Source organism: Perca flavescens, chromosome 17 (assembly GCF_004354835.1).
Source record: "Perca flavescens isolate YP-PL-M2 chromosome 17, PFLA_1.0, whole genome shotgun sequence".
NCBI lineage: Eukaryota > Metazoa > Chordata > Actinopteri > Perciformes > Percidae > Perca > Perca flavescens.
Genome location: NC_041347.1, coordinates 22,104,535 through 22,118,198, shown reverse-complemented (window position 1 = coordinate 22,118,198; position 13,664 = coordinate 22,104,535). Strand labels below are relative to the sequence as shown.

At 40.6% G+C, this 13,664-nt stretch overlaps 1 protein-coding gene and 1 long non-coding RNA gene across 4 annotated transcripts; both read right to left on the bottom strand.

Annotated features, from left to right (window-relative positions):
• Window positions 1-948: 948 nt before the first annotated feature.
• LOC114572465 (monocarboxylate transporter 9) lies at window positions 949-8,568 on the bottom strand. Of its 3 annotated transcripts, XM_028604118.1 has the most exons (7): window positions 8,240-8,568; window positions 7,629-7,774; window positions 7,234-7,491; window positions 5,676-5,819; window positions 4,546-4,641; window positions 2,806-3,681; window positions 949-2,512 (listed from the first exon to the last, which is right to left on the bottom strand). In XM_028604118.1, exons 3-7 carry the CDS (start codon window positions 7,430-7,432, stop codon window positions 2,328-2,330), a joined length of 1,500 nt encoding a protein of 499 aa, XP_028459919.1. In that variant the 5' UTR covers window positions 7,433-7,491; window positions 7,629-7,774; window positions 8,240-8,568; the 3' UTR covers window positions 949-2,327. The 3 variants fall into 3 exon arrangements, with proteins under 3 accessions (XP_028459919.1, XP_028459920.1, XP_028459921.1); XM_028604119.1 differs by lacking the exon at window positions 7,629-7,774; XM_028604120.1 differs by lacking the exons at window positions 7,629-7,774; window positions 8,240-8,568 and having other exon boundaries at window positions 7,334-7,482.
• Window positions 8,569-11,430: 2,862 nt separating this feature from the next.
• Window positions 11,431-13,435, bottom strand: LOC114572623 (uncharacterized). The gene is made up of 2 exons (XR_003694787.1): window positions 13,395-13,435; window positions 11,431-11,785 (listed from the first exon to the last, which is right to left on the bottom strand). It is a non-coding gene; the product is annotated as an uncharacterized LOC114572623 (long non-coding RNA).
• Window positions 13,436-13,664: the final 229 nt, after the last annotated feature.

Below are 13,664 nucleotides of genomic sequence, written 5' to 3'. Positions count from 1 at the left end.
AACCATGGGGACCTTGACAGGGTTGCCAGGAGAAGGAGAAGCAGACTAGCTGAGAACAGCCTCTCCATCTGTGTTTTGGAGAGACATATAGAAATGTGTTTGTAGCGAGACTGGGCACTCTATTATTAACAATTATGCCTTAATCCATGATCCTAATTTCGAATGTAGTAATAACCCTTTGAGTTGCATGACTAATCGTATACTTGCAGTTGGTAAATTTGGCAAGATTTTAAGTGTTTTACAAATCTTAATTGTTTTGGTTCTGGTTCAATTTGTACATCGATACATTAACCCTTATGGCCATCAAAAAAGTGAACGCACACTGTTATATTTTAAAGAATTATTTTCTGTAGGACCTGAGTAAATTATTTTGACTTATTTCATTGTTTATTTATTGTATTTAAATACCTTGTTTTATATTTAATTTACTTTTATATCATTTGATTGATATGTATTTTTTACACACTAGAAACTTTAATTGTAGGATACAATGTCCATGATCTGTTGAATGTCTGTCTGTTCACAATGTTTAATAAATATTTTATTTTAAAGAGAGAGAGAGAGAGAGAGAGAGAGAGAGAGAGAGAGAGAGAGAGAGAGAGAGAGAGAGAGAGAAAGGGAGAAGAGAATTGACTGGCTCAAGATGCAAAAGCGAAGGTCGACTGATTTTGTCTGATCTGTAAAATATGGAAACTGATTCCCCCATTTTGATAGTTTTCCTGTTAGAGGAGCTTAAGTGGGAAAGAATAGGGTCAGGCTGAGATGTTTGTCATGTTGGAGCTTTGCCAACAGTGTGCCTGTTTAGTGCTCACAAATATAGCCACAAGGCTATATTTACCATTTACTTGGGATTCAAAATGTAGTTTAAACTCCACAATAATAAATATGTCACAACACTTGAAACTCATTATCATTAATCCAGATATTTTTATTGGCACTTTTTTTTTTTTTTTTTTAAATAAAATGCTATAATAAAACAATAACAGACATAAATATTGTAATACTGGCATACAAAATAAAGAGTGGCTAAAAGGTGACAGCCAAACATACTGTTTCTTCTAAGTGAGTACTAATTGTATCTAATCTGCATCTTGTAAATACCCTCTACAAACACAAAAAAGCAAAAGCAATTGTTCCAGATTTACCCTTATGCTTGAAACTGGAAATATCAAAAATGCATTTGTAGTGGTGTATTCAACAAAATTCAAGTGATTCTAAAAGCCTATTGCAATGTATTCATTACAATTATGATCACAATAATTAACTTCCAGCAACAAACAAAAACAGTTTTTTACAGCTCGATGGCCGACTTTGTGCATACAAAAGTCACTAGCACATAGGATTTTACAAACTAGTGCTAATACAAAAGTGTATCAAACAATGCACACACACAATCCTGTGCACATATGCAAACATGCGTGTGCAGACATGTTCACACACAGCGTACACTTAAACATATACCACACACAACAATTATGGAAAAGGACCAGCCCGGTCAAAATCAATGCCAGCTGACATCATGATAATCATGCTAGAAGAATCAACGTGCTATTAAGGTTGTAAATGCAGTAGGATCTCTTCAGTGTTTTTATTTGTTTTTTAATCAGCATAATGTATTCAAAAAGTCTCTGTCTGATCTAGAAACAAGAGGTATGTGGAACTCAAAAATGATCTATAAAGCAAGGTTTTTGTATTGTTCCAACAGGCATTATGTGTTGACAGGCATTAACTATCATTGATGCTTTGGAGATATACTGTACATAGTGGTGTAATTAAGATATATATTAAAACCAAAATACAAAAAATATGTGTTGCTAAAATTACAATTATCAAAAAGCGCTCCCTCCCTCATTCCAGTCCCTGTATTCTCCGTTTAGTAAGATTCCTGGGAGACAAAGTTTTTCTCCTAGGTATTGTAAACGGCATCATGTCTTTTTTCAGAGCTACAGTAAAGTGAAAACCAATGTTTACATAGACACAATGTAGAATTTGGGAGTTGAACAATACTGTTCAGTTGACCTCGTAAAATGAGGCAATAATAAAAAAAAAAAATCAACACAGGCATCTAAGTCAAACCTTTAAAAAGATCTGCAGTATGTCGTTTGAACCTGAGAAATGCAGGCAAAGTACAAAAGGAAGGCCTGTATTTCAAAACCTCGGGCAAGTATTTTGGTATATTATAACCTGGCAGCAGAAATAAGGAGATAACTCCGGTAAAGTCAAAAAAAGAAAATACCTCCCAGAGGTGGTTTCAGGTATAGTTTATAAGCGGTTGCGGACAGTTGCTGGGCAGTATGGGTAAGATTTGAGTCCTTATGAAAGGTGCTTCAGGCTACAGAGGCAACTTTGTCACAGTTGCTGGTGTAATGGACGTCTGGTCTGTCGTTCTCGGAGTGCTTCTTGTTCCAGCAGGGAAGGGTGAGCAGAAAGAGAATGAATGCCCCCAGCTCCACACAGACCCCACTAAAGTAGAATGCCAAGTCATATGACTGTGTCCAGTCAAAGAAACACCCTGGAAAGTGATGAGAAAAACAGACACTGTGAGCAGAGACAGCAGAAAGTCCTGGCAGATACAGCAGTCAGCTAAATAATGACCAGACGGTTGCTTATTGAAGTCGACATGCCCTTTTCCTTGCTCTGCCTGCCTGATTCAACATTTAGATTTTTGAAATGTCTCTGAAAAAACTGCCTTACAACAGGGTTTATCAGTGCACCAAATAAAAATATCAATGTACCTCTTCTTTCTGACCAATAATTGCATGTGTAGCAATGCTTACAAATTTAGATAAAGACAAACCCTCCTACCTACAACAGGGGGTCCAAGCATGATCCCAAATCCCCCGAAGAACATGAGGATGCCGTGGGCTTGTGTCAGTCTGTCCAAGCCGACAATCTTAGTGGTAATGTATGAGGTGATTGACCAGTTTCCAGAGCAGAAACCCAGGATGACAGACAAAATCTGCAATCCCATATAAGTCTTAGTGATAGGGATAAGGAGCAGGACCACACCTCCAGCAAACATGGTGAAGGCATACAGATAGATGCCGTTAATCCACTTGATGTCCACCAGCATACCCAGCACTAGTTTACCCACGCAAGTGGCGATGGCCCCTATTGATACCAGAGGAATGACACTTACTTCTTCAATGAGTCCTTCACTCTGCGCCACATCCTCTATAAAGAGCACAGGAGGGAACGCCCCCAGGCTGAACAGGAAGACAGCGATACAGAAGGCCACCATGGCTTGGTCCTGCAGGATCTCATACATAGAGTGCATGTACTTGAAGTAAGCCTGCTGCTTCTTCTTGATGACTTTCATGATAGCCAACCCAGTCAGGAAGCTTCCTTTCTTTTCTGTTTGAACAGCCAAGTCTTTGGCATCAACGGTGATGAGCAACTCCTTCACCGTCAGAGGTTTCTCTGTATTGGTTGAGGTGGAACATGCTGTGATTTTCAGGTCATCCATCGGGGGCTTCTCAAAAAGCTGCTCCTCTGTGTTGCGTTCCAGGGCAGCCTTCTGTTTGAGGTAGTAACCTGGCATGTTAAGGGGCCTCATGAAGCCTGCACAGGCCATGAGGTTTAGTGCTACAGCTCCGATGATTAGCAGGCAGCCATCCAGGCCGTACAACATGATCAGCTCGTTCTGAGCAGAGGCATAGATGAAAGCTCCAACACTTGTGCCTGGGTGAGCAGAGAAAGACAGGAATTCAGTGTTTGTGTAAGAAAGTGAGCAATCCATACAAATTAAAGCCACTATGTGTCGAACTTTATGTGAGTATGGCAGCTTTCAAATTCTGCTGATGGCATGAGTTTTTATTTTATAAAAAATATTGACCATCTTGATAAAAAAAAAAAAAAAAAAACTAGTGCAGTCTATATGGTCCTTTAGCTCAATCATGTGTGCTCCCAGGTTGTATCCATGTTTTCTGATACTAGGGGGCGCCAGAGCCAGAAATGCTGAAATTCTACATAGTGGCTTTAATAACTTTAATGAGTAACTTAACACCAGGATGAATGTCACCATTGCACTGCCCTCTCTGGTTGAATGTTTCAAGTCTGTTGCACCTGTAACCACAACCAACAGTGATGTGACAGTGTACTGACACACCCTGGAGTACACTTCAACATCACTGCAGCAAGCTTAAACCATTGGAGGACGGCAAGAACAAGATTTTCATTAGATGTTAAATTACTTTTTAATATTTAGAATGTGAGATAGCTCAGTTGTTCTGAATTAATAAGGGACGGATTTAAACTTTAAAGATAAACTTTAGGTGCTGTTAATAACCCTCCTCATTAAAGGCGTTCTGTCTAATATAGCTTCAAAGTACAACTATCAACCTTCCCAAACCATTACCATTGATGTTTTGATTCTTAGCCAAACCAGATCTAGTCACTAGTTACCTAAGATACCACCCTGTCTGTGCTACACTTGATGTTTACCTCAGTATCCCAAGGCTCCCAGCAGCTCATACATGAAAGAAGTGAGCATGGAGAACTGGTGTGCACCCAGTGAGCGCAGGGCAGAGGGTGGGGCGGCAGTACCTGTGGTGACAATCCCTAGGGCAAGGCCGCGTCTCTTGTCAAAATATTGACAGGTGATAGTCAACGTGGCTGCGTAGACCAGACCACAACCCAGGCCTATGGTAGGAGAGAGGACAAGGACAGAAAGAAGAAGAATTTCCATTAGCTCAGGTTTTCATTTAAAAAAACACACAACAATGGCAAATCAGTTGCACTTTATGTATCAGGAAAATATGTTACTTAAAATAAAAAGGCCACTTATATTTCTTTCAAATTATATCTTAAAAATATGTATATATATTACTCTACTACTTAGCAGTACAGCATTGTGGTCTGTGTATTTCAGTGTATAAACTCAGGAAATCATTACAAAGATTTATTTACAATGTACATAAATCCGTTCGAGGGCACTGTGCAATGTTCATAGGGTTTCTTGTGCAATATAAATGCCAATACATAAAAAAAGAATATGACAAGCAGTAAACAAGCTGCATGTGGATGTACAGCCACAGACATCATCTAAGGGCATCTCTAAAAATAAATAACTGTGTTCAAATATGCATGGCCTCCCCTCTCCAGCCATGCCTGTGCGAAAGGCAGTGCTGACTGTAAGGGGCTCACCAGGATTAAGCACGTCTGAGCTGTCAATTATTGTGCGATAACAGGTGGTGTTTGGCCCACACAGGCACACTGATGCTGCAGAGGCAATAAAAGGTCACAGGGGGATCAGGCTAAGCCATAATGTTTTTTTTTTTCTGTAAACATCTCTTAAAAAATACACACAGGATTGTCAAACAAATGGTGAATCTTGTCTCAGTGTGATTCTACATACTTTCAATGGCAATGGTATTCATTCAACCGGTAATTTAGGATATACAGTAGTTGACATGTGACCCTGCTTCTTTCGGATTATTATACAATGCATTAACAAGATTCTTATATGTTAAAAGGGATAAGAAGCTTAGTTAACTCCCATGATCAAAGCAACATCAAACACTTTTTTTTTCTCACACTGACAAGACCCAAGCCTCTACCTACCAGTGTGGTCAGTTTGACAGTTCTCCCGGCTGTTAGCATTAACTTTGTCTCTAGTAGAGTACTTTATAAAAGCACACAATGGACCTCAAGGTTATCATCAAGTGTTTCCTTACCAACCACGATCCCATAGGAAAAGATGAGGAACTGCACATTCGGAGCAAAGGCACTAAGGATCAGGCCACCCGCTACCATTACGCCACTGAAAATGGTCACGGGACGAGCCCCAAAGTTGTCCACACAGGCACTGCAGACAGGACCTAAGGAAGAAGAGATAGAAAGAAAGACAGGGGCGGAGAAAATAGACAGAGAGTGGAAGAGATACAAAGAGGGTAAATGTACAGAGGAACACAAATATTAAGGGAACAAAGGTTAGTGATGATATAATGCTGCTTAACATGTTGTATTCTGGATAACAAACAGAAGAAAATCAGGGCTGCTTGAGTAATTCATCATGTGACATTTACTGTTTCTTCCCCTCTAACCAGTGGAAGTGCAGCAGAAACTGCAGTGCTGCAGCTGCCTGACAGATAGGACACAAGGCCAGATCTGTCTAGTCATAGTTTCTCCCTCACCCCTGAGAAAGACGACACCAAGAAACCAGGCTGGCGGGTGAGTTCTGCCTCAGACGGAAATGTCAGCCAAGACCACTATCTATCACTGATCCTGTTTGCTCAAAACAGAGCATACCTTTGTAATCATTTTCAGACTTTGCTGAAAGGTAGGTTTGTTGTATCATAGACTCACATGTATTAGACTCTTCTCTATTTCGCTTTTACTTTATGTATCAAGTATGTTCATATACATAACCTTGTTCTTCACTGTTTCTCTCTCTATCTTTCCCTCAATTCGTCGTTCTTTTCCTCCCTTTATGGTCGGATTAAGGGCTAAATGATCCACCTACATTCATGGCATGGATGACTTGCACTTGTTTTGCTCTCCTCGAAAATCAATAACAGTAACTTTGCTCAGGGGAGCCACAAAGTGCCCATCTTTGTCACAGCATTGCCTTTTCACTCCATCCCGTTGAAACATTACAGTAAGGATAACTCTTTAACACCTGTAGCTACAGTAATTATAATCCTTGGTGATAGGTTGTATTGCCGCTTTACATGGCAGTTATCGCCAGACTTTGAACAAGTGTTGTGTCTGCTCTGTTATCAATGGCATCATGTGGATTGGAAGCAGTGGGAAGATAGGTGTAAAGGTGAGTGTTTTTAGTGCTAAATCAGCAGATATGTCAGCAGATATATTGCCCATAATGGCATACCATAAAAAAATAATAAAAAAGACTTTCCAAAGAGGAGACCAGTGCTCTGTGTGCCATCTGGAAGTCGTCCTGGAGCGGATGAGGTTTGGATATGAGACAATTGCTCAGCATACAATTATCAGATGCTAAAAACTGAAGGAAATGTGCTGAATGATTACACATTCACCTTGTGAAGCACTTTGTGATTTTTATCTGTGAAAAGCGCTCTATAAATAAACTTTACTTACTTACTTACTTACATATTTTTCGCTATCTTTCTAACAGGACGCACTAACATGACTCCAAAACTTGACAACAGTATCAGCACCCTCGCTGATCTAATTCAACTTCCATTGAGTTTGGCTCTTTAATCCCCATGTGGACCCATGTCAAGGATTATTACATTATTATAGTGTGCTACTCACTCGCTATAAGTCCCACTCCAGCCACAAGAGAGCCCACCCAGGCTGTCATGCTCTTGCCCTCCTGGAAGGCATGCAGCCACTCAGGGTACAGGACACCCACCGACTGTGGCGATCCATAGGCCAGGAGCTGGGCCATAAAAGAGGCCACAACAATTGCCCATCCCCAGCCTCCGTCCAGCACTTCAGTAGATGGAGCCATGGTGCTGATGTCACTGCTTCCCTCTGGGATCGGCTACAGCTTTGACAAAGAAGGGGTTCCTGGGGATGACATAACAGCAAACATTACAGTTGTAAGTTTGACTGCAAAATAATTTTTAAAATGGATCATGTACGTAAGTTAAATGACAGTATTTTTACACTGGACTTACAATAGCCTCCAAAATATAGACACTTACGTAAAGCCTTGATGTAGTGAAGGCTGCTGCAGCACTTAGCCTGGGCAAACATGCAGGTCACCTGTGTGAGCTCCTGGACACAGACTGACTGGCTGCAACTTACCCATAGGAAACTGCCCCTTTTGTTTCTGTTTCTATAACCACACCTTAGAGGAGGAGAAAGTAAAGTAAACCGTACTGCTTTGTGCTCGCCTCCTGCACTTTTAACTTGCCTCCTCCTCCATGATTCAGCTCTGATGTGCCTTTTAAACATACGGGAGAGGCCTTGGTCTGCTGACCTAAGTTTTCCAGACCTCTTTTGTAAATAATTTGTAGCCCAGAGCTGCTTTAAACATCACTGCCGCAGCATTACCTCCCCTTGTTTACAATGAGGCTTCTTTAGGGGCTCCTCACATTTCCGATGTGTTTGCTTTTAGAGCAGACTTACAGCATGTTGACATATCAAATATGCTACTTTTTCATTGAAATTAAAAGACAATTATATCCTGAAGAACATCACTAAATGACATATTTTCTATTCATCAAAAACAATAACGACGTCTTTTGTTTTGTTTTTTTAAACACAAGCACATTGTGTTTGTTATTGTATTTGAAACACATGCCGCACTCACCTCAGCATCTACAAAAACAGCAGCAGGACCCTGCAGAGCAGCTGCGCGCTCTACGGGAACTTCCCATGTAGGGTGGTTTCCTTACTAAAATCCCTTCTTACAAAATCCCTACAAATGACATACATAATAAAAGCATCGCACACGGATGCTGGTGAGCTGGAGTATATGATGCCCGTGTGTCAAGAGAGCACTCTGCTTCAACAATGCGGATTGTGCATCAGATTCATGCTGCTTTGTAGCCGGCGACAAAACCGGTTCAAAGCTGTTCTTGCTGGTCCAGCAGCGGCTCGAACGCAGCTACAGGAGGAGGAGCGCTTCCTCTTGCGCGCCTGAAGCGCACCGCAGACAGACAGAGGAGCACACAGAGCCTTTCCTATCAGAAATGTTGCGGATGTGGCGTTATAGGTCGTAGAACATACTTCTTGTTTTCTAGGCTACATCTGAAAGTTCTTGTTAATGAAAACGTACGCCCATGCACAAACACAAACTGTTTACCTGATAGGTTCTTTGTATAAAGCACCTATACCTGCGCCTACCACAAAGTAATTCAATAATTAAAATAACATTTAGATAAATCATACATAAACAGGAAATAAATGAATAAAAAAGAATCAACTCATCTAAATACACTTTTGCCTGGTCTAGCTGAAAGTTGGGGGCTCATGTGCAGACAAGGGGGGTCGGTGTATCTATGCCTACTAATTATTTCCAGGAACATTGTTGCCATCGGTCCAGTTTGAACCGGTTGATGGATGGATGGTAATAACAACACCACAGTGACCACACTGCACCAGCAGGGCGCACTGCCTGGAGTCCTTTCCCTGGTGAGCCCTTATTAAAGCAATACGTGTACACAACTCTTAAATCAAATCTTGACCAGCCTTCCCGTCACTAAAAAAGTAACAAGAGGTTGATTAAACCTTAAGGAATATAACAGTGGTACACGAATATTAAGCAACATGTAAACCTGTAGTCTACCATGCAGCTACCAAGAGTTAAAAATGACCTAAATGAAATCCTACAGGAGTGTAGATAGAGGACTATAGGATATGATTAGTTGTTTATTATAGTTCATGCGTGACTATTACAGGAATATTTCAGTCTCGTATAAAGAGCAGGCATACATTAACACAGATTGGTAAAATTAAAATAGATGTTGCCAAAGAAACATATATGAATTATATAGGCCTAAGCCCTGACAGAATAGCTAGGATTTATATTGTTCCACATAAGATAAGATCTACATAACTTGGAGTTTATTTGGCTCCAACTTAAAAACAACCCTTTCTACCCAGAGAAACACACACAAATTGGACATATTTTGAATGAACCCAGGCCCAAAGTCAGTTACTGACAAATATTCTTCCCTGCTTTGGTTTTGGTAATTTCATGCATTCATACTGTGGTGTGAGAGCAGAGAGAAGCGTTGATTATGGTCACACTGTAGCAGCATCATAAAGTTATATTATCATATAATTGCACCCATTCTCATAACCTCAGGTCAGACACAGTGGAACTAAGTCAGAAGTAAAAAAGCTGAGGTGAGAAGAGGAGAAAAGTGACAGGAAAGAAGAACCCAAAGAAGAGACATGAAAGATCAAAGGACGGGGAGGAGAGTAGGAACAGAGAGGGATGAGTGGAGGGACAGTTGGGTCAAACTGGCTTTCACACTGAATGCACCTAAGATTCTTCAGGAACTTTGATGCAGTTTCCCATAGCTGAGGTCTGCTGCCAGGAAGGTTTTACAGAAAAGATTTAGGCTCCATAATCCCCTTCTGCCTGAAAAATGATGTGAAAAAAGAACAAGGGAGGCACGGTTAACTGTACTCTACACTGGTATTGCATTGACATGTTGCCCCAGACCAGTTTCAACCAGAAATAGTGCACGTGGAGTACAGCGTGTAGGAATCTGAGGGAGGGTGGAGAGTCGATTACAGAGTAGCTATGATACGCTAGTAACACAATAAATGTTGGTGCTGAATTTCACTTGCTTGCATAAGTTATTTAATACAGTTATTGACAAATTATATGAACTCAGTGTCCACTGTATTGGGTACACCTGTAAAACCTAGCACCTAATATCTAGTACAACTATTCTGCCATAAGATTGACTTTAATGATGCCTATAATGTTCTGTTTTTAGACACTGTCATAGAGGTGTTAATTCAATTATGTTTAGCGCTGAGGTGATAGTTAGTGATGGTGTTGAACTGGACTGCATTATATTAAGAGGTGTTTCTGATATTCTGGCCCGGAAAAAGGGTTTAGTTAATCATGATGATACCGTAAAGTAAATTTGATTATCTACCATTCTTTTCAAGTTGCAGTGGTAATGACACCAAAGTCTAGACTTTACTAAAATATCCACACTGATATTAATAAAGGTGATATGGTTGAAGCTTTCCATAACCCAATCGTTTCATCTCATAATGTCATCTATTAACTAATATACACTATCAATTCAACAACTCAAGACTGAGATGAGGGCAAGTATAAAGTCTGCTGGAGAAAATCATTTGAATCCACTCCTTTGTCGTAGTGATCCTAATATTTTTTTTTTTTTTTGCTGAGTATGACAAAATTGATTATTTACGTCACAAACTTCAGACTTTCCGTAAATGTCATTCAGAAACACATTCCAGTATAATTCTAAGTCTCCCATTGTCAATGTATGCATTTCTTTCTTTTTCCTTTGTTTTACTTAACAGGTCTTAGTGTTCATATGGTTGTTTGTTTTTCGTTCATTCTCTCTTTAAAAAGAGAATTACACAACAAGAAAGTCACCACAGCTGTCAGGATTTAGACTTCATCCTAAGTATAACGGCTGCAACTGCAGTTGTGAGTGACATTGTTAATTTGCTTGATAATAAAGCAAGGGTGCTCCAGTCTTTGTGAATCCTTTGTAGGTTTTTGATACTATAGATCAAAACTGTGTTCTCCAGTTTTATGCAGATGATACCATCTTTTATTGGCTCCGCTTTATAAATCAGTACCATGTATAACCAGATGCAATAACTTGAAAGCCAGTGGTCTATATGATAGAATATCATGCAATTTATGTGACAATTAAACCAATATATTACAATGGTAGTAAGGTTCAACACCATCACATGTCGACCCTTGTAAAATAGATTACTAGTCAATATGAAAATTTAAAGGGAAAATATGAAAAGATCTTGTTAAGAACAAAGTCCCATCAAAACATATTTATTGCTTATGTGTTGCGTCCTAGTCGCAGAGCTCATAGTACTCATACACACATTTCCCAGCAGTTTTATCTAAGATGGCCTGATATTGACATTTTAAAGTATCTTTTCTTTATCTCTAGCACTTTTTTGACACATGAGATGCAGAAGCCTGCTGTTCTTTTCCATAAAAGGCTTGGCAGGTGTAAACAAGGAGCCACCCTGCAGTTTGGATAAATGTCTCCTGGTTTCGGTTGCCCAGCTCAACGAAGCTTCAGAGGTCAAAAGCCACTTTAGCACCCAGCATGGCCATCCTGAGCCTCCAGTCCAGATTCCTGCTTGGATAAGATCAGGTTGCTGGCTTCAGCAGCAAAACAGAGCACAGTAACATGGAAGAAAAACATAGGGTACACTTAAGTTGTATCACAACGCTCAGCAAGTCTTTCGACAAAGGTATACTTATGTCGCTCTTATGATGGGGTGTGTATTTTGATTCTGGTGAGTTTGAACCGACCGTATGTGTGAATGAGCTACAGTTACCTGTAGAGACCTAATGGAAGTCTAATGCAGTGCCAAATTTCCCTCCCACCACAGGTTATTGCACCCACATTACAAAAGTTGACCATGTTAAATGATCCTGGAATGATTGATATGGAAAACACTCTTCTGATCTTCAGCCAGTTAGAACCGCATAAAACCATGTTGACTAGGACATCAAAGTTACACACTGGCACAGAATCCAGTCCATGGAGTTGCTGCGTGTAAGAGGCTTATCATATGATGTTACAATAGGTAGAATAGATCAACATCAGAAAAAAGCTGATTCTATATTTCAGTTTTTTTTTTTAAATATGGGTATGTTTATCTGTCCACCAGTTAGGTCTAGACTAAAATAACTCAACAAAAACTGGACTGATTTAAACAATAGGCTATGAACATGGGTAAAAGGCAGGTTTTTGTTTAGCATACCCAGTGATATATAATTTCATTTTAATGTTGCGTTTGTTGTTTCAGAACCCTGAAAATCACTATACAAGAATTGGTACTGACGTACGCCACGCAGTCGGTCCTGGCCTGAAAGTAGGAAACGAGCAAAATACACTGGGCCTAATTTACTAACACTAGCGCAGTTTGCGCTGCGTCTGTTTATGCGAGTTCGGTAATAGCGCACGCTATGCTTCCACATTTTGCGTAGTATTTATCAACCCTGACACCCATCAGGCAATCAGCGTCTTTCTCCGCCCACTATACCGTAAATTGCGCTGTAGCGAAGCGGTACTTGTGCTATGATACGGCTGAGTGCAGACTGCGATATTCCCACTGCTGATGCTATGACTGTTTGAAATGATCCTGATGCCAATATTTGTAATGTAGCGAGGAGTGTAACAACTGCTGGAATGGGATGTGAACGCTGAGTGGGAGATTCAATTTCATCTTTGATTTCTTCCAGTAACTCTAATATTGCATGGCTGCTTGATCTGTAACACTAAATGATGTTGTGTTCACTGACAAAGTGTGATTCTTATGTTAAAAACATTTTCAGCCTCGCTTATGTCTTCGTCTTGCTCAAATTACTGTTGCCATTTCACCAGCGGCATAAAGGTCTACAAGGAAACTCGATTGCGGCTGGTTTAGACCTGCTTTTAAGAGGAGGAGAATTTCCCCCGCAGAATAGAGACGCGCTCTTTGTAAATACCACGAAATATATAATTAGGCGCACTTTGCGCTTATCCTCCCACCTTTTTGGGTGGAACTCCCACTTTCCCCGCGACCCCCCCACGAACGCATACTGAAAGAGCAAATTGTCTCTTCTCGCTCATGTGGCAGACAATAGGCTCGTTCGAGATGAGCCAGATCTGCGCAGAATCGATCACCGTCGATCGCCGCCCAATGCATGCCGGTTAGATTCTTGTCCGACTTGATCCCGACTTGCTCTGACGTCATGCACACGTGGGCAACGATAATCTCACCAGACCAAGGCGGCCGCAGTTCTGAGACGCAGGTAGCGCAGTTGCTTTTCACCAACTGCAAGAGCCAGGCGGACGCAGGTGGACCCACTGCATGCTGGGAAACGCCGGCCTGGTTTAATCCAGAACTGTGCACCTGTTAGGATCTGCCAAATTCAGAGTGTGCATCAAATCAGTCTCGTGTCAGGGAAAACAATATCCTAAAGAATAGACCGATTGTTATTTGCAACTGTTCTGAAGTCTACAAACCATGCTTATCAATGTTTAACTTTA

Excerpts from the sequence above, each read along its gene's own strand:
- LOC114572465 (XM_028604118.1), bottom strand. The coding sequence starts at position 7,432 with ATGGCTCCATCTACTGAAGTGCTGGACGGAGGCTGGGGATGGGCAATT. Across the intron at positions 4,642-5,675 it reads TTCCTATGGGATCGTGGTTG|GCCTGGGTTGTGGTCTGGTC; the intron begins GTAAGGAAACAC and ends CTCCTACCATAG. Across the intron at positions 2,513-2,805 it reads GCTTGGACCCCCTGTTGTAG|GGTGTTTCTTTGACTGGACA; the intron begins GTAGGAGGGTTT and ends ATCACTTTCCAG.